The sequence below is a fragment of the Amblyomma americanum genome, chromosome 10 (assembly GCF_052857255.1).
Source record: "Amblyomma americanum isolate KBUSLIRL-KWMA chromosome 10, ASM5285725v1, whole genome shotgun sequence".
Classification (NCBI taxonomy): Eukaryota; Metazoa; Arthropoda; class Arachnida; order Ixodida; family Ixodidae; genus Amblyomma; species Amblyomma americanum.
The window spans coordinates 134,203,661-134,231,253 of NC_135506.1; the positions used below are offsets into that span (position 1 = coordinate 134,203,661).

Here is a 27,593-nt window from a genome sequence, read left to right on the forward strand (position 1 = left end):
CAATACATTCAATTTACCACACAATCACATAAAATGAACAAAAAAGAAAACTTTACACTCAATATATGGAGGCCTATGCTCTAGAGAAAGTTTATGTGCCTCGAAAGATATGTTAGCCACCCATTTCAAGGAGGCTGACGCAAATAAAATGCAGCACTCATAACTTATATGGAAAAAATTAGGATACAGAAACACATCCGCACATGCTTTTCAATCTAGCTAACAAGTAATGACTAATGCTGAAAGACAAGGAATTAGTCAACCTGGTATTACGTGACTGTGCGCACTACAAGCAACGCCAAAACACATGGTCTAAGGTCAAAGCGCTAAGGACACATGCATTCTGTTTATTTATTTATTTATTTATTTAGAACATACTGCAGGCCTACAGTAGGCCCAAGCAGGAGGGGCGAGTACATAATATATGCAAAAAAGAACTGGTTTAGCAAAATTGAAAAAATGTTAAATACAAGTTTTAACACAAAATACAGCAATAAATACAAGGCTCAGACGCAAAATACAAAAAGAGAACGCAGAAAAACGGCTCTCAAATTAAATGCTGTGAAGAAAACATTGAGACAAAAGAATCAGCTCTGGTTAAGAGATCTGGCGAACACCTGTTCCACTCCTCAATGGTGCGTGGAAAAAATGACAATTTAAAGGCGTTAATCCTAGCACTGTAAGGGGTTAATGATTGTGTATGATGATTTCGTGTTTGGCGCGCAGTGTTAAGTTTAAGGAAGGGGTCTGCATTCATAGACAGTTAATGGTATTTTAGTAAGAAAAGTAGTTTCAGTCTTTGAATTTTCCGACGCAGCTGTAATGTTTCAATACCGTGAGTTTGCATGAGGGTCGTTGGTGAGTCAGTTACACGATATTTTGAAAAAATAAAACGGACGGCTTTGCGTTGAGTCATTTCAAGGGCCTCGATGTTACGTTTAGGGTAGGGATCCCAGACGGTGCACGCATATTCTAGTGATGGCCTTATTATTGAAAAGTAGGTTAATTTTTTAAGTTCAGGTGGGGCAAGTTTTAGTTTATGTCTAAGAAAGCAGAGTTTACGAAAGGCTGAGGAGCATACGTTTGATACATGTTTATTCCAGCTAAGGTTTTTCGTTATTGTAACTCCTAGATACTTGTACTCGCTGACTTCGGTCAGAAGGTGAGATGAAATATTGTAAGGAAATGAGCAGGAAGCCTTTTTGTTAGTTATCGTCGTGTATACGGGAGAAAGGCATTCATCATCTTCCCTTTAGGAAGAAGTGAAGAAAAATTCTAGAAAAGTTCCCAAGGCAACTGATCAGACTAAGGACTAGTAACTTTGTAATTAAATAAGTAATTGAATTTATGAAGACCTGTGTCTAAGCACATATTTGCTTGAAAACCTAGTTGTTCACCAAATCCATTATCATCATTATTTTTTTATAAATAAAGTATATGTATAAATGCTAGCAAATGTGTCATGTGGCGGAACGGGAAGTCTATTAAAAACATAAAAAAATTACAAAATCCTGACAGTGCTCCCAGGCAGCTATCCGAGCTAGATGCAAAAGATAAAAACCATGATTAGCCCATGCAGGGACAAGAAACCAGTGGGGTGATGCTTCTTAGGGTCAACAAAATGTTGCTGTTCCTGTTTGTCACGTCTTTCCATGCTGTCAAATAATGCGAGTACATTTGTCGAAGTTCAGAGCCCAAGAAATTCACTTCTGGGCCTTGTTGTGCATCGCTAGCATTCCAGATCTCTTGAAGGTACAGAAAATCTTGCCCTGACCACCATGAATGCTGGACATCCATGGATGCTCAGAGGCCTTATTACACGGCTTAGAAGCCAAACCCTTTGGCTCTGTACTTTTTGACAAAGGCTATACATCAGGTTTCTCACAGATTCATGCTGATATTGTTTTCCTTTTTCTTCGCTCTGGCCAACTGTATCATGTTACCATTGATAAGTTATAGCAGCGCAGTTTGTGTTCCACTACCAGTATTCCAAACAGTACAAAAAAACTAGACATGTAAAACATGTTCAGGCAGATAGAAGAGGCAGCTGTGAAGGAAAGATAAAGTGGTTTTTAAAAACTGATGTGTTCTAAACCATCGAAGCATGGTTTATTTTAAACACAGTATCTAAAAGCACTCTCAAGAAAGGTCAGCAGACAGAGTGCCTTCTTTATATTTTCCAAACGGAACACACAAAAGGCTGCAAACAGCAGAATCCCCACAGAAGCGATGAGGTTTTCACTACAGGGTGATGGCCAATGAACAGGAAAACTGCGCCTTGATAGGTGAGGAGGCATGATGTAAGTGCTTGGTCCTGCAAAATTAAAAACGAAATATCACTGACATTTCTAACACTTGTAGAAGTGCAAAAAATACTGTCGCATTTCAGTATAATGCACATTATGACTACAATATCCTAGGGATGAATTCATGAGGGGCTGGTCTCCCCTCCTCAAAGTGAGAAATTTTACATAGCAAAACCATGCTCAACCCAATTTTTTCAAGAATAAAGTCAAAGAGATGCGAGGTTCAAACATGTCACTGACCGATTTTTAAAGATAATGGTAACCAGGCTAATGTACTTGGAGCTATCAACACAGTCTAGCTTCAACTTCATTGTCCACCACTATGTGCAGGAGACCTTGGTGACAAGTTTTGTATCAAAACTTTTTCATTCATGATTCATTAGTATGGATGAATCACTTTGCGAGAATTTTGCTCGGAAACCAAAGTATCCATATTGCAGAGGTGTGACTTTACATATGATTTGTCCATTAGAGCCATGATCACATTTAGTGGGCCACCACATCTATGCAAAAGTTAAACAAAATGCTGCAATGGCCTCGCTGCCGAAGATTTGAAATCCATATTCCAGCTATAAGACAACTGAGCTGCTCAATCTCATTTTATTGCAACCAGTGCAGCAGCAGCCTAACTGTAATCGAACTAGATGCTAAAGAAACAATGGTGAGCCACTGCTCATAAGGGAGCGTGATACAAAGTGCGTATTCGAAAGGTACAGCTGCACACGACATCTACCACTCTTGCTTTATCCGTGACATTTGATACATATGGCGACTACAGGAATTTTTGCTGAGCATCGAAAAAGCAAATGTTTTGTAGGGAATCACATTTTGAGCACCTATAACAGCCCGGGAAGCAACAATCAGTACTCCCCATGAATCATATTTGGGTGTGTATAATGAAGACCTAAATATGCAAATCTGGTATGGTGTTGTTCAAAGTGTATATTGCCATTATACACAGCTTGTGAAGTAGCGCTCCACAATGATTGGATGCCATCGAAGACTACAACACAAAACACTCTCTTCCAACTGAAAATAAAAAATAGCTGCACCGTAACCAGACCTCATTACCATTTATCAATAAAATGAAAAAACCACAGTCGCAAAAGCAAATAACGGTGATCGCCTCTCCATAGTTTTGTGCAAGTCTAAAGAAACCACAACCGTCTCAACATTGGATTATTGGTTATTTGAAAAGAGTGGAAGTGAACATGCGTGAAAATGAGACAGTAGCAATGCAAATTCCAAAATAGCAGCGTGTCAGTACGCTGTATCTGGTTTAGTCATGCAAGTACTCTATTTTCAGAACTGAGCATAGTTGCAGCAGTTACACTGGCTCCTTATTCCTACTATTGTCTTTTTTTTTAATTGCACAAGTAACTATGCCTGAATTTTAAAGAAAATCCCTTGGGGGTCTGCAACTCCTTACTGTCACTGTTCGCATCCCGCCTCTTTGCAAGATAACGAAACACCAGGGCTTTGTGCCAACCCCAATCTAAAAAAATCACAATACCCAAGCTTTGCTAAGGCTCTTGACTTCAATGCCTAAACTTGAATAAATTCTGTGCCTAAAAGGTAGTCATCAGACGCTCAGATAAATACTGAGCTGCTATATTCGTACAAAAATTTCAGTTCTTACCTATGTCCACCAATCATTTGCACAAAAGTACCTACAAGTGTTGCAGGGGGCATCTTTGCGACTTAACTCTGAACTGTTTGGTACTGCTTGTAAATTAAACTGATGCAACCTTGGATTTCTTCATAGATTAGAACCTGTATAGAACAATGTCCAGTCAGGTTTGATACCAAACAAATCATTATGAATAAAATGTATGTCGTTCGAATTACTGACTCCAATAATGATAGGTGAGCATGGCAATGAAGTATGTGATGCTTTGAGATTAAAGCAGCTGTTATATTTTCACAAATAGTGACAGCACGTTTACACTGCACCCATCGAAGTTATGCTGCAACGAACCGCAGAACCTGAGGCAAGAACTGACAGCCGTTGCTTTCTCGCTTTCACTCGTGTTCCAGTGACAAAGAGATTGCGCCTTTGTCTGAAAGCAACAAATAAGCAGATTGGAATTCTAAATTTGGCGGCCGAATCTATGACGGCAGAATACAAGTATGCACTTCAGAAGCTTTGAGCACATTCATTTGCTGCGACGCGCACGATAAGCAAAATTATGTTTTTTGTGGGGAACCATGGCATATTAGAAAAAGCAACCCGATTTTTTTTTATGTTAATAGCGATGCCGCATACCTCGTTCTGCGAACATGCATGAAATTAAGAGTGGCCAAAAATGCTGCACATATCCAAACTAAAATTACACAAATGCTTCGGAGGACACTAAAATAAAAATGCCGAAAACCTACAGCCGCTTGCAAGGTGTACTTCACTTCAGTGCAGACCCAAGCAGACTTGTACAGAGCGCTCGTGCGGTGCTTTGCGGAATGAAGGCGAACTTATAACGCAGGCAGCGGGATTGACTGACAATGCAGGTGCTCACGCGCTGGCGCATAGCCATATAAAGCAACCCATACACTGGCAGCGCGTCGTTAAGAAAACTGCGTGAATGTTTTGCTCCATTCCGGAGCACAGTGCTTCAGCGCTCCACGCAAGCCTGCTCCCCCGTCTGTATCGTACAACGATATTTAAGGCGCAAAATCAATTACCATGACAGCGAGATGGATGTGAGGCGGCAGGGATTCAAAAATATCCTTCCGGGCAGCAGTGTCGAGGTAGAAATTTCTCTCCCGCTGGACAAGGGCGCGGCAAAGCCAGCGCTAGTCTCAATTCGCTCACAACGGCGCCATACCGCCATTCGCAAACCAGAGCGAGGGGCAAGCTCAGCCGTCGTTTACGATATCCACTTCAGTGAACTCGGTTAATCATCCATCTTTCCTTTCCCCGTCGCGCAACGAAAAGCAGCAGTGTCAAGCGCGAAGTCGCCGCTCACGATATCCGTTCCAAGAGAGGCTGCAGACAACCCGCCGTGCTCAATTCTGCGACGCAATCCGAGATGGCCCCGCTGACGCTGCTAGGCCTAGCGCCTACGTCGCTCACAGTCTCAGCGTCCTCACTCACGACCACCGTGCTCACGACTCTGTCGCCGTCTTCTGATCCTTTGCGCCGCCTGCTGTCAATTGCATCTCGACCGAAACCAAAACTTGCTGCTTCGTTCCGGAACTAAGCGAAACAGATAAAAGTACACCGTTCCACAGGCGCGTTCTTTTGAACAGCAGCAGGAATTCGACCTCGCTCCGTCTCAGTTGCCGTACGGTGTTTTTTTCTACACCGTTCGGAAGGTTCCGAATGGCGACAACCACTCCGTTAAAGACGGCTGATGAACGATTGCGGACCTCGTTAGCGCACCGTCAGCTCTAGCTGGGGTTGCTTCGGTGTTTATGATATCATGTGCACCGTTTTACCGGTGTTCTCGTCTGGCGATGCGGTGTTTTAAAGTGACGAACACCGATAAACCTCCCATCTCGTGTCATTCGTGTTTAGTGTGTAGAGTTAATACTGCGTCTGTATGCGCGCCTTGCTTGGACGGAAGTAGCGAAGAGACGCGGCGCGCGCTATTGGCGAATTCACCCGTCCACGCGGCATCTAGTGGCACAGGCAAGAAACGGCGAGTGGATTTCCAATAGGAGACGCCCCTCGCCAGGCACGTTAGTATAACGCCCATAAAGCCAAATCTGCACTGTTCCGAAGTCCGTATCAAAGCATTCACACAGTATTTCATAAATCATGTTCATGCTGAAACGATCGCCGCCGCAGGGTTGGCCTTGTGGAGATTCTCCTGTGATCTGGAAAAAGCCACACCGCCAGTACTATTTTCGCCAAATCTGGTGGTACGATTTCGTGTCTCCTAGTATCTAATTTCTCCTTCTAAGGTTACTAAGGTGCTCATACTCGCCTTTACTATCGTAACATCGGTACTCATTAACTGCAAGAGCTGGAATCAGAGCGCACTTCAAGTTCATGCTTTTTTAAGTTAAAGCTGTCGAAAAATGCGTGTATGGAAGCAATTCATGGTTGTCGACATTTTTCGCCGCATCTTTTCTCAACGGGTCAGTGGCACCCTTTTAAATATAGGACCGCGCGTTACTGCGAGCTGCACCTTCAGTAGCTTTTTTTTTTGCGCCTCTCACCAGACTTTAAATTAATGCCCCCGTATTTGTACTGCGTGGACCGCGAGGAAGCGACGGCCGGCCGACACGGACACCGTTACACAAGTGCCTTTATTCCAAGTAAGGACCGCGAAGGGCGCACGCCTAGGTGCAAAGTCCACACATACAGCGGCGAGACGCGCGCTGGAAGGTATGCGCTGCTCGCTCGCAAGGAGGTGTTTTTGGCATCGAGGAGCTCCTTCTAGATTTTAAGTGCGTCCACATAAATCATCCACATGCAGAGGAGATTTAACATTCATACCCAGCCAAACTTGTCCTTAAAATCAGCTAAGTACTGACTAATAAGCCACACAGGCTGAGCAGCAATTTAGCCCAGAGGGCTGTTAGGAATTAATTTCAGTGGATTTGCACATTCTTGTAACAAGGCATTGATGTTTCAGTGTCCCCATGATAGGGACATTCTGTACACAATGATGTGCCCTGCATTCGACAAACTTCTCTTAATATTACTTCGTTAAATACTCTCACATATTTAGTGTACTCCTTCCCCTATGCAACAGCAGCAATTGCGGCAATGTTCAGGTTGTGCAGAATAATAAAATGGTATGATCAGGGGGAAAAAAAGGTACAGGAGCTGTGCAGCATACCTCAGGCATGTGTCATGACTTGCCCTACAGTGGAGCTTTCAATAAAATGCAAAACATCACCAAACACATAAACAACAATATTAACGTTGCTATCGGCTGCTGTGTACCCACATATTCTTTGTACTGCCACTGCAGCACCGTTTCGTGAATTATGCCTTCACTTGAAGCTGATGTACACACCAATATTATTTTGTAATTTTCAGTTTTTCCACAAGTGTTCTCATGCCTCAAACGCAGCATCATTATAAAGAGGTCGCACTGATAAGGAATTTTTTTTCTTTTCCATGTTGAAGCATACTCACATAGACACTATGCATGTAATATTTTTATTTTAAACTACCGAAGAATGACACAAGTTTTAACTTAAAACAGCTGCGCCAAACACAACATCACTCTCTCCCGGTTATTCAGCAGGGAGAGAACAGTGTCATTCAGTATCAATGATGTCGTTCCCACCAAAAAGTAGTCAAACAGACGGCACTAGCGTTCACGGTAAGTTCGAAGTGGCTTTTACTGTTGGAAAATGCGACTGCTGTCTTATGACACTCACCTGCCCCAGCCACTCCAATCATTACTTCCCAGCCATCACACCGACTCACTTGAAACATATCATCTTTATTAAAACTCATTGCAAAAAATGGATTCCAGTCTCCGCCAGCAGTATTCACACTGATAAACCTTTATGCACGGTGAAATCTCAAGTGAATGAATTTTCAGAGCAGGAACACAAAAACATTATTCATGTGAATTCTTACCTATCTCGAGCTACAGATTACACACAGCAACTGGTTTTAAAGTCATTAGCTGAATATGCAAATAATATAATAACTGTGAGTCTCAATAAATTGTATGGGCTTTCATAAAGTCGCATGGAGCCATCTTCACAGCATAAGTCATTCTGAAGTTATAAAACCACACAAAGCCCACCAGATACAATGTGTGGTGGGCATGATGTTCCAGGAAATGTACACAGTCATTCATTGTGGAGGTATTTCGTTGTACACTGTACAAATTCGACTCTTACGTGAAGTGTAACCCTAATTTACAATTTTTGTACATCAGGGCAACTTAATGTAGCATTTATTAATGCGGATACAAACTATAGTAAGCTGCCTCGTTTTTTTGCGCTGTCAAGTATGAATCCACACCAACTAGCCCAACTTTCTGTTCTGATCATTTAACACTTCATGAAATACCAGTGAAAAGCCAGTATCAACTAGAAATGCGCAACAGCTTAATTTGTGTAGGAACTGTGATATCACTTGTGCCATATATATTTCGTCAATTGTCTTTCAATGCCTGAATAGCAATAGCCTCACAATGCGCACTAATACAGCAGAAGTAATCATAAGTGCAAAGGGCGAAGTGGACTATTTTATATAGGGTTAACTTGAGCTGCGTGACATGCCTGACGTTGAAGTCATCCTTCGTAACTTTTAAATATATTTTGGGGATTAATTGGGCACATGGTCTTTAAACCATCTCCCTACCCCTACAGCGCTGACATGAGAAACGGACAATGACATAAATAGAGTACCTTATTAAAGCGAACAGGTGTGAAATGACACCTGTATTGCACGTCTCAAGGCCTTTGCTCTATTTCTTGCCATTTGTGTTTGAAAGAGATCGTCACACTTTTCGTGCACTTTTGCGTGCGCTCCCAGACACCCTTAGAGCGTGCGGAGTAGCGGTCTCGGTCACAAAGGAGAAGCCTTCGACTCAGCGTGGCAAGCTCAGCCGGAGACCAACTACCAAGCGACAAGGGGGTTGGTGGATTGGTTGCCGGCCATCACGTGTCGCAAGCGAGAGAATGGGAATGGGTCGGAGTCAAAGGTTCACAAACAAAAGAAAGATTATACAGCAAAGAGGCGACACACAGGATTTCACAATCACCCGTACGAGCATGCACACACAAAGTGATTTGCAATGGAATGCAACTCGTGTAAAGTAACACTCGAGAGAGAAATTACAATACAAAAAAATCTTTGCACCTAAATTGCTCTAACACAAGAGAGAGGGAGACAAGCAAACGAAACAAAATTTGTTCTCCCGGCATTGCGACACTCCGACGACCTGAGGAACACGACGGAACCGTCCCGTCTGTTGGCGCACGCTGCCTCGCTGGTCCATGGCTGGACGAGCAGTGTTGTCCCCGAGTCGAGCGGGCGCCATTTTCTGAAGCTTGAACGGCGGCTCAGGCTAAGAGGCAGCGGTCAATGCCCTTCATTATAGGTGCGCCCCACGACTGTTCGTTATTCGCCGGGCGCGCGTCTCCATTGGTCAGGCGCGGAAACCGATTTCCAGAACCTTACAGGTCCTACTGGCGATGCGCCGCCGCCGGCGCGCAAGCGCAGGGGAGAGGGCATCACTTAGCACGCTCAAGGCTACACCCTCTCCGTCGACAATGAGAATTTACTCGCACATTCTGGAACAATCGATGACTCGCGCGGCCATGTTTCCTTTGGCCGGCGAGCAAAGTGGAAACTCGCACAAGGTTAGGTAATACCCGGTCGCGCGCGGGAGGGATTGCTTCCGCGCTGCGCCAGTAAAGCTTTGTAGGGGGCGTGTTGGTCCTACATGGGGAGCGCTACAACCAAGACAAGGGGACGACACCACGAGAAGCGAGCGCAATGTTTTGCCAGGTTTTTTGTAATATGCGCTGAATTTTGTTACACTGCTCTTTCCTTTAAGAATATTTTGCAACAATACTCTCAAAACACAAAATTCTCACGCGCATGCTAGCGCTCATAAACTCAATGGTGATTTCCAAGATACACACGCTATAATGATGTCACCAGTACCTAACACTTGACAAAGTCGAAATGCACTCCGAAACACGCCGCAAATCGGAAACACATTAGCACGACCCAAGCAGGGAGCACACAAGTTCCAAGCATGCTTTCGCCTTTATTTTCGAGTTCGGCTTTCATGATTGTGGAACTGGACTCCTTACCTGAAGCTTTGAGTCGCGCTTTTCATTCTTTTTCGCAAGCGATTGTGTCTTGTATTCCTGCTGCGGGTTCGATTGATTTTCCTCTTTCTACTGAGGCTTCTCTTCCGAACGCGGTTCTCGCTCCGATTTCTTCTCGTAGTCCTGTCGGGTGCCCCGAATTCGAGCCCTTTCCTGCGGCTAGCGCGTCTGTTGCGAGAAAATATAACGTCAGTTCGGCTCCGCTTCTCGTGCCTTTCTTACCGGCGTGCGCTCTTCTGTTCGCGCCTTCAGTGTGAATCCTGGGTGAAAGCTGGGCTCGTTCGTCTCAGCTTTTTTCTCAGTTTGCTGTGATGTTCGTGCAGATGACTTACACTCCACTTAGCTGTTCTAAGCTTAGTTCGCTTTCGTTCTAGTTTCATCCTTACCTTTCTCAGGGGGCCGTCCTATAGAATTGCACCTGTTTGGGCGGTGCGCGATTCGCTTCTTTTTCTTTTTGCCTTCCTCCAAACTCTTCTAAGGGGAACGCCCAGTTCATTTCCACCTGCAACATGCATAATGGATTCTCACGAAGAAGACAATATTTCAGTCCCTTTCTTTTCTTCCTGGGCTGAATTTCCTCTTTCTTCCGATGTTACCTTCTTCCTGACGCTAGCTCGCGCACAGTGTTCTGAGCACGGCTCAAGAGTCATTGAAAATTCATTCTACTCAGTTTACAATTCAGCGTCTTCTGATTCTTGCTTGGGCTCGTCGGTCTAGTCCAGTCGTGCTTCATCGCCTTCCTCATAGAGAAAGCCCTCTTCGCAGCTCGACGGTTCATTCGGAACGGCTTCTGGATTTGCACTGAGTCTGCTCTCCTCAACTATTGCTACGTCGGAGTTCTCGTTCATTTTGACACTTTACCGCTCTTCACGGCCGCTCCTGCAACATTCCGGCGTGCAGCACTCTGACCTCTCAGTGGAGCTCCACCTCTCCTCCTTGTCTTGAGGCAACTTCATTATGAGGCCCTTTCATTAAAGCGTCATGTTATCCTTCTCCCGGTACCTGCTACCTCCGTAGTAGATACACTTTCACTTTCCTGGGGAAGGGACACTCTGGTGTGGTCCTCACTGTCTTTAATCTCAATTGTAGGAACGGGCTGTTCCAGAACCACGCTCTGACCTGTGGGCTTAGTTACAATCTCTTCCGTGGTTGCCGACGAATCAGACTCGTTAGCCTTCCACCCGGCCTCTCTGGAGATAAGCTCCACTGGCTCCCTGGCGTTGTTCAAACACCGAATTACTTCAGCAAGCTTCCTCGCAAGTATTCAGTACTCTCTCTGGGGTTCTTTTTCTCGCTCCAAGACGAGCCTCGCTATTTCATCTCGTCTCCTCTACCACTCAATCTCTCACTCTTCTCGTTCCCTTTGTCTCTCTTTCTCAGCGGCTTCTCTCGTAAAATGTCTTTCTCTCTCTCTCTTTCTTCTCCTTTTCTCTGCCTATATATTTATCTCGTCTCGAGCCCTCTCTCTCTCCACGCCCACCCATTTTCGCAGTTCGGCTGCGCTCATCCCCATCTGCATGCCAACCTCAACTAGCCCCTTGAAGCTCATGTTTGGGTACCGAACTATATATTCCTGGCAACGAATACCTACACTCGGTAAACCTCTCCAGCGTCTTCAGCGCGGCAACAAACAATATTGCTCTGCTGCTAAACACTCGTCTACGACCTCTTCCTAAACTCGTTCCTACTCTCTCTCCGTTCTCTGCACTTACAAAGCACCAAACGTCCCCTCGTGGAAGCCACAACGTCACCTCTTTTCGCGCACTTGTGCATGCGTTCCCAGACACCCTTAGAGCGTGTGGGGGTAGTGGTCTCGATCGGAAAAGAGATGCCCTTGACTCAGCGTGGCAAGCTCAGCCGGAGGCCAGCTACCATGTGACAAAGCGGTTGGTCGTTCGGTGCCTAGGTTTCGCCGGTCGCAAGCCAGAGAATGGGTCGGAGCCAAAAGTTCACAAACAAAGCAAAGTTTATACAGCAAAGAGGCTATACAGAGGATCTCACAGACATCCGTACGAGCAAGTACAAACTGATTTACAATACAATGCAAACCGTGCAGAGTAAACCTCGAGAGAGATTGCAATGCAACAAACGCTTTGAAACTAAAGTGCACTAACACAAGAGGGAGATAAGCAAACGATAGACAATTTGTTCACCGGGCACTGAGACAGTCCGACGACCTGAGGAACACGACGGAATCGTGCCGCAGGTTGGCGCGCGCTGCCTCACTGTTCTGTGGCTGGGCGAGTGGTGTTTTCCCGGGAGTCGAGCGGGCGCGCTTCTCTGAAACAGGAACAGCGGCACGGGCTGACAGAGAGCGGTCAACGTCCTTCATTCATAGGCGCGCCCGGCGTCTGTTAGTTTTTCGCGCCAAGGCAGGCGCGGACATACATAGAGTATTAACTGCACAATTTACTTCTCGCGCGGGGCGCGCGTCCACTTTGGTGAGGCGTGGAACCCTGTTTCCAGAACCTTACAGGTCCGGCGTGAGCGTGAAGGGGAGAGGGCGCCACTTAGGCACGCTCAAGGCTACGCCCTCTCCGCCGACAGTGAGTAGAATTTACTCACACCTTCTGGAACAATCAACCGCTCGAGCGGCCATTTTTCTTTTCGCGCCACGCCGGCGAGCAGAGTGGGAAGCGCTGCAGCACACACAAGGTTACGAGTTCTCCAGCCTTTCTTCTCCACTGTTCGGCGCGCGCGATTGCTACCGCACTGCGGCGTTTTTTGTTTTTTTTTTAATACGCTCCGAATTTTGTCACAAGTAATCTCTCATCTTTCGTAGTTCAAGTAACAATGGCCACGGTGTAGGTGGGCTTGCTTCATAGGATTTGAGTACGGAATAAATAAATGTGTCATGTGAATTTTGAATGAGCAGTATTTCCACAGACTAGAGACGCATACGCGATACTTGAAGTGATGGGGCCACTTAGATATCTGAGCCACCTTAGACAATGTTGCATGTCAAAGACTCTAATTGTCTTTTAGCAGTGTTTGTGTGCTATATATTTCATCTACATTCTCCAGGATGTCTTCCAGCCTTCTGCATGAGCTGCTTAGCTTGCCGCCTTGGTACCTCCAGCGAAGCAGTTGAGCATGGCTGAGAGGCATTTTTAGCTGCACTTTTGGAAAAAGAACCATCAGAATTGCTAAAATTCTTAGCTGTAAACAAAGAAGCACTCTGGTTTGTAGAAATTACTCAAAAATAAAAGTATGGGTTAATACAGCCTCGGCAAGCTATCAGCGCATGTAACCTGTGTTTTTTTTTTGTCAATAAAAATTCAAAGTACATACAAATCCGACAGCTGCAGAAAAGTGTTGGCAAACGAAATCGGAGAAAAATTATCTAATTTCATCATCACATGACGTGAAGTTTAAGAAAAGTAAAACAAATGAAGAATATCCCCCCCCCCCCCCCGGCCCATGATGAAGGGAATCAACATCTGCTTCTCTAAGCTTCTCTCGGCATGTATTTCGACGTATGTCGTTCGAGTAGCATGTAAGCACCTTTTTGCTGGTGGACTTCTGAGCACAATGCCTACATAATCGACAGCTCCCGAGGTCCGTGCTTGGGAACGAGTTTATGATGTCCGATAGCTGTGATGGATACACAAACGAAAAAGAAAGGCTACGCAGTACGCCGACTTCTGGCAAGTATCATCTATCACGTACGCGTTGCCACAGTATACGCCCCTAGGTACACGATCAAGGCTTTGACTTTCGCCACCTCTACTTTCTCAACTTTCTCTGAAGGGTTATCATCTCGGATTTAGCGTTAGTACAGGCAACTCACGCCATCGAGAGAGGCAACCGACGCGATGGATAACGCAAAATTTTTGTCGGACTAGTTTGGCGAAAATGCATTCTGAACGCCTGCCGCGTCTTGGGCTTCCTGCGACGTATAGCAAAACTTTTTCCTTTAAAGACTACGATATAATACAAATGTTAGAAGCATAACTGAAAACGCTTGCACAGTCTGGGACCCGAAATCTTTGCTTGACATTCAAAAGCTAGAAAGAGTTCAGAATTTGCCCATTCGTTTTGTTTGTAATAACTAAGGCGATATTTCAGTGTAACGAGCGCTAAAAAGCTATGGATTGGGACAGACTTCAAGAACGTAGGAAACTTCTGCGTATAAAATTGTTTCATAATATATTTCATTCAAGAACTGGATTTTACAGAAAAAATATATATAGTCAACCCTGATTATGTATCTTTACGGATAGATCATCCACTTAAAGTTAAAAAATACAGACGGCGGACTGACTTTTTTAAAATGTCATTTTTCCCCAAAACAATCTAGGAATGGAACAAGCTGCCCAATGAAGTAGTGTCCATACTATCAAATGATTCATTTTCTTCTATGCTGTGACAGTTTCTTTATTTTTATGTATAATAATTCCGTGTTGTTTCTATCTGAATGTTATCTTTTTTTTGTAACCACCTGCTCGCGGTGGTATTCGTGTAGTTTTTCTTTGTAAACCCCTCCACTGTAATGCCAGATGATGGCGCTGTGGGTGGGATGATAAATAAATAAATAAAATATCCACGCAAAATACCGAATATCTTCGAAAGAATATTTACCTCTGTGTGATCGCGCTGCACACTCACATCCGGCTTATTTTGTTGCCCCTTCTCGAGAAAGACTGCTGCATATTCTCGACTGAGAACACAACATACCGTCGACCAGAACATGTCCATTGCTGACTGCTACCAAGAAGTCAGTGGCAACAAACGCGCCAGATAAAACTTGCGACGACCGGAGTCACCTTCGGCGAGCGCGGCGTTGCCGTCCCGCTGGATAATCGCAAAGACGTCGAGGTCCTTACCTGCAGCAGTGAACTAGCATGGTGCCACCACATTTCCGCTTTCAAAGACACCAGCGACATATGAACACTTGGCCTTCTCCACGCAGATTCCGCAAAGGCGTTCGTCTATTAGCACGATCTTGCGAGTACCCAAAGCCACGCCGTTGCCACAAATTGTGTCTGATAGTCACTGGTGCCCGCAGAGAATCTCACAATTAAGTGCTTAGCATCAAAGACGTGATTAGCCTCTCACAAACGAGTGAGGATTTCCGCAAAAGCAAGAAACACCCACACATGCGTAAGCGACGAGCTCTGCGTGTACCTCCACTTATGCCACATTGCCAGACTTCGTAGCGTCCCCTGAAGTTGAGTTTACTCGCGAATATAGAAAGGATGTTTAACGCTGTCTGTCAGCTGTCGTTTACGCTTCGGGGAAGGAAGCGCGCCCGCACACCTCGCGGATTCACACCACTTGCCCAGCCACATACCAGCGAGGCAGCGCGCGCCTGTCTTCGGGGCGGCCTCGTCTGATCCTGCTGTTGTCGGACTCTCGCAGTTCCGGGTGAACAGTTTGCGTTTCGCTTTGCTCGCCTCTGTCGTGTATCAGTGCAGGTTAGGCGCAAGATCTCTCTTGTATGACTGATTATAAATTCCTCTGCATCGTCTATTTGCTATATGAAGTGTTTTATTTTTTAACCTTTGGCTCCGACCCATTCTCTGGCTTGCGACCAGCAAAAGCTGGGCACCAAACAACCAGTCCCCCCCCCCCTTGTCACTTGGTAACTGGTTTCTGACGGAGCTTGCCACGCTGATTCAAGGGCACCTCCTGTGAGACCAAGACTCTCACTGTCTTTTCATCTACCTAGTCCTGAATTTCATCGTACACTGTCCGAGTTGTTCTTGTGACTTCTCACACAATTCGCGTTCGACGTAACACATATGTACTTCCTCTGGGTTGTCTTCGCCGCAATTTTCTGCGAGTGTAGCGTCTGGCTTTGACACAAGCCCGCTCTCTTCCAGCCTAGCCGCAGCCGTAGCAAGCAGGTGTTCTTTTGTATAAGTAACGCGATGTTTCGAAGTAGTGGTCTTCTATTTCGAGAAGATATTTCCTGCCAGAGAAGGTAATGGGTAATCGATACCTTAGTTGATATTTAAAACTTCTTGACTAAGAGCACCCCGTGCCCCCCCCCCCCCCTCCCCCCCCTGTTCTGGTGTGCTTGCATCTTTCTGATCAATGCCTTTTCTCGCACCTGGGCACGTGTCTTCCGGCACCGACGCGTATGTACTGACATCTTATATCGTGGCGTCGAGTCGAATTGTTGTACAGTCTAGCGCCATTTTCAGATTATTGCGCGAGCGTCGATCGGCCTGCATTCCGACACGCCCAGCGGCCGATTTTGGAGCAGTAAAAATTCAGATTGCACGTTCTGATTTCTTTCTCGTTGGCTGTTCCGTCCTAAAGCCATCACCGCGGTGACAAACTCGCCACCGTCACCGAATTATACGGTTTCCGTTCCCCGAGATAATGTGCAGATTTGGTTGCTTATATATTCGCGAACGATGACGCAGCTCATTCCATCAAGATGACCTGGTAATGACAGTGTTCGGCACTGCTTCTCTTTAGAGCTTTTATTTGTTTTCAAACAGCCCCTAAGCTTCAAGAAAATATAACATCACAACCTGATCTTGGCGGCGTGGTCTCATCTCGGCCGAGCTGTAGCTCGCACGTCACCATCCTATCGCCCGTGATGCTTTCGCTCCGCTGAACCGGAGTGCAGCTGCACATCTTTTATAAGTCACTTGTCATCGCTTTTAGGGTAGTACTTGCCAAAATCTTCCGAATTATGTTTTGGACGAGTTCTTCCTGGCAGTGATGACGTTGCACGCGCCAGACGCCGCTTCGGAAACTCCCGATACCGATAATATTGGGATCATCACCTTGTGCTCGCAGAAGCACGAAAAAAGAGCGACTTGATCAAATTGGAGGTACATCTGCTTAGGGAGCAGAAAAGAGAGTGAGGGAAGCCGGCCTGACACTTCTCTAGCTACGCAAGATTCAGCGCCATGGCGCTGTTCCTCCCATAGGGCTTCTTACCACTCACTACACTTCATCCACCATGGAATCATATCTTTGTGCGGGCTAGTTGGTGAATCATCATGAAAAGCGGCAGCCCGAAGCAACAAGGACGAAAGAGAGACACGAGAACACAGGACAATCGCTTCACTACAAACTGAATTTTTATTGAAAACAGGCCAGAGTGTATACATACCAATACATCACGTGCCTAGTGACATGAGCTCCCATGAATGTGCAACCAGTGCCGACGCAACACTCAACTTTATCACTGGAGGCCCGATACCGACATCCTTCTTAAGGGTGTGCCACCAAACGCGGAAGGGAGGAGGGAAGTGCATAAGTACAGAAAGCGTCTTTACTTCATAGAAAAAGCAGTGTAAACACGTCGTAGCAAAAGCAGAGTCAACACGAAGGAGAAAAAGTAGAGTCGACGGCTCGTAGCAACAGCACAATCAAAACGTCAAGTCATAGCAAAAGCAGAGTGAAAGAAAAACCCTCAGACAAAAACAAAAAGACAGGAACAACAATAACCAGTGTCGGCGGTAAAAGGAATTCTAAGATACCATCAAAACCAGGAGGTCATGGGAAATCCAAAGTATAATATCGTTTAATGCCGCCGTCCAAAAAGGCAATTTCTTTACCTGATAAGGACATTGATGGCGTACTCACGCACCATTCACAGCCTCTAGATATAAGCCATGCTTCAATCACTTCCCTCTGGTGTTTTTATTTCGCACATGCGCTTATCTCTCACTCATGAGTTCACATTGGAAACCGCATTCTTGCCGACCAGCAACAGAGCAGTGAGATTTTTAGCATTTCTTGCAATGGACAGCAAGATGGCCGCCCGCGTTTCCGTTATTCTCTCGTCTACACGTCGGGTGGTCTGCCCGATGTAGGGTGAGCTTCATGCCCCAGGTTACCCGGAAATTCATATTACCACAATAGGACGACCTTGTTTGTGCGAAGCGCTGTTTCGTGGTAAATACCCCTCTTACGAAGCCATTTTCTACGCGTGCCTGCTGAGTCTGACGCGCACGTTCTTTCTTTTTGCAGGAGCTTGAAGACTATAATCGTTTCAAAAGCCGCAGATATAAAGCAGTTTCCGAAGGTAAGCAAGAGAATGCTTTGCGCGCCGGCAACAAAAGAAGCTTTCGACTGGCCAGTGGAAGGGTGAGCATTGTCATGGTCTTCATTGCTATCCTCTCAGCTACGTCAGCTGCACAGAGATGGGCATCCTCACGAGCTCGTACCCTCATGAGGGCGTCCTCGCCCTCACCTCATGAGGATTTCACTCGGTGAGGTGAGGTGAGGGTGAGGGAGAATGGGCGCAAGAAAATTCGTGAGGACGAGGGTGAGGGAGAAAGGAGATGGTGAGGTGAGGGCGAGGGAGGGAAGACATGAGGTGAGGGCGAGGGAGGGAACACACGATGGGGTGAGGGCGAGGAAGGGCATGATTTACTTATTGTCTGGGGACGATAGTGGTGGCCCTGACCGTACTCCAGACTAACGTTTATTGTCTGCGCAGCCCGTTATGACTTCCCGTTTTAAAGCGCTACTTCTTAGGGTGAATGTTCCCGTGGTGGACGTAGTTTCTGCAATCTAGGGGTACACGAGGCAAACACGAAAGGCAGAGAGCCGCACGTCTTCTCCGTCACCGCGATGTACTACACAACTGGCAATGCTATGCCAAAAAACGCTCTTCTAATTCAAAAAGCTCATTTAAAAAAAAAATCTCCACAGTCTTAGGTGAAACACCGCGTATAGTGCTCCGACAAAGGGGCACAGGCCAGGTCGTGCGCCTGGTCGCGGAGCCGTCGCGCCGCAGTCAACATTTTCATTATCAGCCCCGAGTCTGTTAGATGATCAGAGTGAAGAGTAAAACATGTAGAAATTATACCTACTAAGGCTGTTGAATTTACAAGTTCTAAGCCTTGTTTCCCGGGAAGAAGTCCAATTTCAGCTTAGTGATGGTTCAAAGAACTGGCTGCAAGGCAAAAAGTGCTTCCAAAAGAAGTTCCACTGTCAAATCAAAGCCTTTTGGTGATGTTGAAGTAGAATATATTCGTTCACACTCTGAGTAGTTCAAGTACAGTAGTATATTCTTTCTATTTTCTATTTTCGCTAGAATTGCAACATAGGAAAATGCTGCCGCAATGTGGTGGGCAAAGCCAACTACTGTAGTCTTACCATGAAAATAAAGCAGCAGCCTTGCATTGTACGATGTTGGAAAAATCAATATGTTGTACTCCTCTCCAAATATCCGGAAAATCATCCTGGTTTATTTCTCTCCCTGGTGAGACGCATGGCCACGTTATCGCGCCTGATTTTATGAAGCAAATCTCTTGCAGGCATGGTAGGGAATTGACATCCAGCCTTTGGGTAATGCGTAGACGTTGAAAAGAAAAAAACGTGGGTGGTTTAGCTTGGGGTTGACCACGAATTATCTTGCTCTTGCACCATTAGCCCTGGTTTATCATGGTTTAACTTGACTTTCTATGCTTTTCCTTGACATGAACTGGCTTACTTTGGATTATATATCATACGATGTAAGTTTGCGTGACAGTGCATCATATTAGACTTCTGCTGCGGTAGAATTGGTCATTCTCTGCATTCACAGCTCCGTGGAAGCCCTGGTTCCGCTCCTGGCGCAGAAGTACAACAGTTAGGCTGCGCGCCACTGCCCTGCGATGGCAGGTGCTGCCGTCGGCGGGGCTAGTGAGACCCATGTTGTTCCTGAGGACTCTTTTGCGACTAATCATTAATTGAACTGCCACGGTGAGCAGTTTGCTCGCAGTCCGGTTGGCAGCTTGCGATGACGTCACGGCGTCACGTGACCAAGGTGGCCCACGTGCTAGAAGCAGGCTTTGGACAGACAACCGCTTTTTGGCGGAGTGGAAGCGCTAGGGCACTAAAATGGCGACCACAAGAATCGCTCACTCCAGACTCTGGTAGTTAGTGATTACCTTATTCAGCCCAAATGCTGCTTTTACCTACCCGTCTGATTTTCAAGTGCCCTGAATAATCTTTCTTTTATTTTTAACGACAGCATAAGAGCCTCACTGCAGCGGAAAGCCGCCATCGCACTGTGGGGGAAGACACTAAACAAATAAAAAACTTCATTCCTAGGGAAGCGGAATCCGAAACCGCGGCGGTGCTAAAAAATCAGTTCCGCTGGCAGCTATTTCAGGCGATACGCCATTGCTACAGCTTTTTTAAAGCATGATATTTATTACATTGATAATATATTCTATTTACACTGACTAAATTAAATACAAAGCATTCAGGAAACGCCACGAAATACATCGCAAAAAGACAGAGCAACAGAACACTATCCGCGAGTTAAGGCGGAGCACATTACCAAGAGCTAGTGCCACTCCGGTTTGAAGTCGGTCGGTTCATACGCTTTTCTCAGATGAACAAGAAGCTCGGAGTCGGGAACTGCGAAGCTCTCGAGCTGTGCTTGCAAATTTGTCGACTTAGTCAGGTACCCCCGTTCACGCGTGTTAAACTGCCAGTCCCTCACGCCGTAGTTTGAAAGCGTGGTCTTCATCATGTTCCATCCGTGCGCGCGGAAGCGTCACCCAGAGCAGCATGCAGTAAACCGCAAGAAATGGCGGGAGAGTAGAAGCAGTGAAAATCAGAATACCCAGTGATATCGCAATGTCACCGGCTAATGGTGAATATGCGACCTGCAAACTTTCCTTGTGGTGAGTCTATTCTGTGCTTAGCACTTATTGTAATTGTCGTGGTAAACGCTACTGCATTGTTTTCTAAATATTCTTGGCGTACATTAGTTTTTGTACACACAACAACAACGCGCGGGCTCAATTGAGCAGAGCATCAATTGCATGAATTGCGGTAAATTTATTTCACTTTTTGTATCCACTCCCTTCTAGAAGGCCTTAGTGGCCCGGAGGGTAAAATAAATTGAGTAAATAAATAAATAAAGATAACAATGAAATGTTCGAAGTGCAGGGCACATGTATGCAGGCTGTGCGGGCCAAAGGTAAAGACAGAGTGGTATTTTGGGGCTCAGTTCCTAACTGTCCAGGTTTGTCTCACGTAAATAGCTCAAACAACACACGTACACGCACACGTACACGCACAATATAAACATCTAGCCTCTCGTCTAATAGTGGCCTGAGGGCTTTTCTTGTATGTTTATCACTCAGTAATATCGCCTGAAGTTGTCGACTAAAAAAAAACTCAAGTTTTAAAACGACTGTTAGTGAGGATGATGTTGAGGGAGGGCAGACGATGTGAGGGCGAGGGTGAGGTAGGGCCAGCAGAGTTTTCGAAGTCAAAATGAGGGCGAGGTAGGGCTGGTTAACTTTTCAAAATGAGGGCGAGGATTAGGGAGGGTCACGGATTCGAAATTGAGGGTGAGTGAGAAAAAGTCAGTGTATGGCCGTGAGCCTTCTTGCACAATGGACACCATTCTACCTTACCGCCCTGATTGTCCCGAATTTACAACTCTTTCTCAAGCCGTAACTTATGCCGAAGAATGCCGACAGCTTGCCCGGTCCTTCTCTTCTCACGCCCAGCAGCTGCAGAAAAGCACCCGTGATCCGCCTGCACTTCCTCCCGCTTCCTTCCCGACTCTTTGATCTGGCTCTGGGAACCCTCCTCAGGTCCCGGCCTTTCATCCAAACTTGTTAGAAAGCACCAGGGACCTTACCGTATTCTTCAACAGACATCCCCCGTCAATTACCTCATCGAACCCCTTGCGCCATTCCCTGATCATCGTCGCCGAGGCCGCGCCATCGTCCACACGACCTGCCTCAAACCATATCACGACCCCGCCGTCGTCACATCGCCCTAGACCGCCAGGATAGCGCCCTTTCGACCGGGGGGAATTGTAAGGCTGGACACGGGCTTTAGAATCTTCAGAGGCTGGCGCTCAACGAAGAAGACGACGAGAAGCGCCGAACACTGCGAGGCTCGAGCGCCGAACGCTTCGTCCCTCGTGCGTGTTCTGGACTGACGGCGGCCTCTGGTCTGTGCCTGGACTGTACCGCTGGTTGTTCACGACGCTGTGCTGTACAAGACGTTCTTAATTACATCAAAATGAGGGCATTTGCCCATCTCTGCCTGACCTGCACGACACAGCCTTCGGTCATCGATCGCCCAATACATGTATCCAACTTTAGCCCTGGCCGCTCAGTTTCCTTATCTTACCTGAAACCTGACTCTGCTTTAAGCTATGTTTGCGTCCTTCCGTAAACCACTGTCTTACGTAAAAGAACACCGCGTACGTGTTTTCCTCCCTTCTCGTGTTCCATCTCTTTTATGTCGACTATAATATCATCAAGACGCGTTCTTTCCGTAGCTTATTCTACTTTCCTCCTCTTTCTTGACATCACTCGATGTGTCATTTTATTTTCCGTTGCTGAGCGAACACGCAGCGGAGGATCGAATGAGGGCTCAATGAAATGCGGCCTTGCGATCTAACGGGGCCTAAGCGTGGCTTTGCAGGGGACTCGCAATGCATGGAGGTGACATACACTCAAAGACGTTTACGTTTTGTTTTTCTTAAACAATATGACGCACACTATTTGTGAGCTCAATAAATCACGTCGCGGGCTTAAAAGCATTACGGAAGTATCACTGATACAGTTATCGCCTTTTCTCAGCAATAGGGAAGTGTCAGTGATACCTCCGTAATGCTGTATATTGCGGATTTTGTTGACACGTGCACAGGCTTGATTTGCCATCCTTCTCTCGCTTTTCCACTTGTTAGGCACGTGTGCACACTGCCTAAATCAACCTCAGTGCTGTTAATAAAACCATTTGATAGTTGCCGCTCTTTCCGTCTTCCTGTGTTCTTCGTGTGCCTGTCTTTTATGTGTGCGCAAATCGTCTTTTATAATAACCATGCACCAACCAGCAAAACAAGAAGTTCTTCTAAACACGAACTTGACCTGAAGATTGCACCTTTTTTTTCCCATGCAGGAGACGCGCTGAAAGAGCGAGCCATTTCACTCGTTCGGTGTTCCGGTTGGTGTGGGTGGACGCCTTCTGGGTGATAATGACTCACTTGGGCTACTACGCCTGCTTGACGGCCAGGACGCTGTTATTGGAGTAAGGGTGGCAAACGGTGTTCTTTCTGTATGCTTGCCTTCCGAACGGAGAGGTCGGTTGTCTTTGTGTTGTCGCTTTTAACTGCAGGCGATGCATTCCCAGCCGGTATCTCTGTGACTGCGGCTCAGCACGATCACAGAACGGGGGCGAATGTTGCGAAAATGAGATAAGTGAAGGCGTCGAACTTATCAGGCTCCTAGCGCAGCTGATCTCGTCCTAGGTTAAGCACGTGTTCCACAATGGCGACAGCTTTGGTCGTGTGTCTGATGCTGTTCAGGGGACACCGAGGACAAATTGATCGTGGCTTCTATTCTCGGATTAACCTCTTTCTGTTGACAAAGATGTTACTTACACTGAAAACAAACCTTTTCGGTCGTACAATGGGCCAAGAACTTTATCGCCACCGCAGACTGTTTCCACATCAAACTGGTGATGTCAGGGCAGTTTGTTGGCGCCCGATCACGCTAGCTAAGCTACACGCGGCTATCACGGAGACCTTTCGGTATCGCCGTCGTCACGAGCTTGAATTGAGTGACGAGAAGAAAAGCAATCGAGTTTTATGGTGAGCAGTAAGTACTTCTTTCCGTTCTGAACAAACATCATCATAGCCGGAAGAGCCGTGTCGTCGATTCTCTGTACTGGCAAGCCTTGGATGAAGTTGTTTTCAGGGCGATGTAGGGGAAGTAGATATAGAAGTGTGTCGTTGGCCGTTGCCCGACAGATAGCTGGGAGATGTGAACTAGAGTATATTTCAGCCGCCCGTTTGTGAGCTTTTTCCTACTAAACGCAGAGCTCTTGTACTTCTTGCATCACGTTTGTAAGCAATTATTATCTTTAAATGACTAGAGATGAATAATAGGTAGAAATCTTTACAACTGGCGCATACATAAAACAACATTAAAGCGTGGAGAACGTCTGACATTAAGTGCTTCTGTGATCCTTAGACGCTAAGAGATATTGCAAATTGAGTTTTGCTGAATTTAAAACGTGGTGAAATCGCAGTACACACAGTATACTTCGAACAAGCGATGCATGGGAGTTTGCATCCTCACCACTTAACTCCATCGAAGCCATCCGATTCTATTTCGTGATGAGCTTAATACATCATCATTTTCCTGATTCCCCTCTGCCACTTGTTCTAAAAGGTACAAAGTCAAAACCAGAAACATCCTGCTTTTTTTGGGCGCTTTGTATCACTCGTTTTTTATATATTATAGTACGGAATGCACTCAAATGCAACTCTCCAAGATTTATGCCGAGAGGTTTCAAAAAAAACAATTTACTAAAAGTGACCGCTTCATGAATCCTTTCAACTAATATAGAAAATGCCGCCTCGGATGAAGCAACTTTGAAGTGCAATGTTATCACTATTGGATGGTGCAAAATTCAACCCGTTAATTACTGCTGCATTACTCTCCAGTAGTGATAGATGGGCAATCCAGGAAATGACGTGGGTGATCAAAAGAAACGAAGGGCTGACCATAGAAGTGACAGTGTCAGATTGGCGGTGCTCGAAAGCCGTAAGGGGAGGACAAGCCCCGTAGGCGCGCGAAGGGGAGGCTTCGTTCTTTCCTTCGCTATTTTGCGCGCCGACGCTGGGCATACCTGTCCCGGCCTGTTTCTTGCGAAGTGGCGGAAGAGCCAGAGAAGTGCGAAGGCACATTGAAATTCAAAGGCGACATCCCTCAAATGTTGCACTGCTTGAAATTTATTGCGAAAGCATTACTAGTTCTATTATGAGGAAAGCCGGCGGCGTATGTGCGTGTGTACTCGCACATGGTACAGAAAATTACAGTAATAGCAAAAAAAAATAGGTTCACGTCATCAAGCGGCGTTTGACGCACACTTCATGCAGAGCACCGCCACTTTAGACAATCCTATACATTTCATTCATCTATATATCCTCGACACTGGCCCACCTCCATGAGGCACCCGCTTTCCCGACATTCTCACCAAGTTTTTGAGGCAGCCGTTTGTCTGTAGCATTGCGCGGTGTCATGCGGGTTCTCGTTCAATATAGCCTACATGCGCTTGTCAATTAGGAGGCTACCTGGTGACATGGAATCGAGCCAACGACATATGTGTCTTCAATTGTTTGCCTTCCGAGACTTTCGTATCAAAATTTTGAGGCGACGGTTCGTCGTACAGCGTTTCGGGTGGTGTCAGTAGTGCGTATGCGTGTGCGGGTGATGTTATACATCGCAATTGTGAGGGTGGACACAAACGTCCAAGCCTTGCGTGTATGGCATGTAAGCCCGTCTAAACTCATCGCCGTGCTGCGACAGGGTGCGAATGTTTGCGGTCTGATTCGCAGTCAATACTCAAACACATAAAATCGTAGAAAAGAACTTAATGCATGTACAAACATTACGCTTAAACAATGCACCTAGTAAAGCTTTCGAATTCCCACACGTAAGCAGGCTTAAGTGTCTCTCCAGAAGTTTTCTTTTTTTCTGTCTTTACACCGTGAGTTACCTGCATGAGTTTGTATTTGAATGCGTCTGAACGATACGGAATTCCAACAGTCTCAAAACCGATTCCAGTATAGTTACATCACTGGAGTGAGGCGCATTTGAATCAAGTGCATTGACGGGACCAGTGTTGGAGCGGCAGTCACTGTAGGGCACGCTGGTGTTCTTACCTTGAGATATCCCGTGCAGGGCAGAAATCTGAGATTCAACTCAGACAGCCAGGCCACCGCGTCGCTAATGAACTACACCTTAATTTTTCCTTATCAGTTTCTCTTTCAATAGCGTCAGCAACGGGCTATTTGGGTGACGTCGCATTGCTGCTATGCGGCGTTGGGAACTATGTGGGCAGAGAAATCTCTGACTCAAGAAGAATCTCGCCCGCCCTCCCCAACAATCCTACCCCCAACCTCCAGAAGTGCATTCTCAAGCTCACGTCACAGTTTTATAATAGGCGGGTCAGAGCAAAATCAGAACAGATAACGTCCCAGAGGATGCTGCCGAAAAAAAACTTGATTAACGTAATACGACTACGCTAAGAAAACAAAATCTTATTTTTTTTCTCTTTTTGAAATCTGTTCCGATGCGCCACTAAATACATTCTGCGGCAGAATGATAGAGCGGGAGCAAATCGCACTGCACTTTTCCATATCTGAGCAATGAGCTCAAAACGCATGCTCGTATTGAGGTGAGTACGCGCACAGGTATTACCATATATGCCTTGACTATAGGGCAAGGAAGCCGGCAATTAGGGCTATTTCAATGTACCTGCTCAAAGAATTGACGCGCTAATACTAGGAAACTCTACAGGAAAAAGAAAAACGAAAGCCACAAGACACGCGCCTCGCTTTTGTGGCAGAGCGTCCAATCCATCAGTCGATCAGCCTACAGCTCCCGCCAGCCGTGCGCAGCACTTCATTCTTATTAGGACACTGAATAAAAGGAAAAAGACATACAGGGCATAGTGGCACCGGCCACCACTCCGTTTCGAAGAGACGCTGCTAACTTACATCCACCCATCCGAGGTCATCCCGTGCGCACGCAACGCGTGTATCGCGCAGCCTTCGGTGTCGGAGTGACGCAGTGCATAAGACGCCGCCAAGCATCTTGAAATGCATCTGTCAGACATTATAAGTATTTAAAGGACAAGACGCGGTACCAGTCTTTCAATTGGTGGACACCTGTACCATGCATTGTGACATCTGGTGGACATCTGCTCCGTAATGTTAATGAAGGGAATAAGAAAGGGGGAAAGATAAAAAGAAACGGGTGTTTCTTCACCACATTCGTAAAGAAAATGCGTTAGCATTTGAAAGTTGGCCACCGCGAAAAATTCTATAGGACCTCCAAATTTATGAGGTAGGTCGACCCCAAGGAATAAATTTAAGTGGATGAGTTAGAATTGGCCTGGATTAGCAGGCAGATTAATATGGAACAGTAAGTCTAGTTAGTATAATCCCATATGATAACCCAGTGGAATGTAGTCCAGCATTCTTGTCCCCATATTTTTATATTTGGCGGTACTGACAATCAGGGAAATCTGTTACGATGAAACCGGATGATTTCTGCAAGTCTACACCCTAAATGCTATACAATGAAATGGGAAACATTACATTTTTCTCGACTTACGCATCCCGGTTAAAACGTCGTCAACAGCTTAGTTTCATCATAGGGCCTATACATAGAGCCTATTCTTTTCCTATTATACGCTAATCACATAACTACTGAAATTCATTCTGATCTCAACATCCGCCTGTTTGCAGATGATTGCCCTCTTTTTAAGCGTATAACATGCGATAATGATAAAAAAATCCTACTTACCAGTTTCACAAAAATGAGTTAATGGTGTGCGAAGTCGACTATGACGTGAAACTCCTAAAAAAGTGATACTTCGCGTCACAAAGCAAAAACGTCCCTATCTCTTTTCATACCAAGTTAATGGCAACACATACTAACACCCTTTCGTGGTCTTTCGCTTTGGCTACACGCAGACTTGGCTGACTTTCTACGACATAAGTTAAAACAGGCGCCCTCGGAATAAAAACTCCAAGCCAATAGAGCATTCATTCTGACAAAACTCCAGTACGCTTTGGTG

At 46.0% G+C, this 27,593-nt stretch overlaps 1 protein-coding gene across 7 annotated transcripts in view; it reads left to right on the forward strand.

The window, feature by feature from the left end:
- LOC144107794 (multidrug resistance-associated protein 1-like) overlaps positions 1-27,593 on the forward strand; it is a 592,391-nt gene that overhangs the window by 235,208 nt on the left and 329,590 nt on the right. For 6 of the 7 annotated variants that reach the window (XM_077640975.1, XM_077640979.1, XM_077640978.1 and 3 more), the window contains 2 exons: positions 18,003-18,119; positions 22,902-23,030. In XM_077640975.1, coding sequence (XP_077497101.1) covers positions 18,003-18,119; positions 22,902-23,030 — 246 coding nt within the window. The remainder of the gene's footprint in view (positions 1-18,002; positions 18,120-22,901; positions 23,031-27,593) is intronic. The other variant, XM_077640981.1, reaches the window with a different exon arrangement.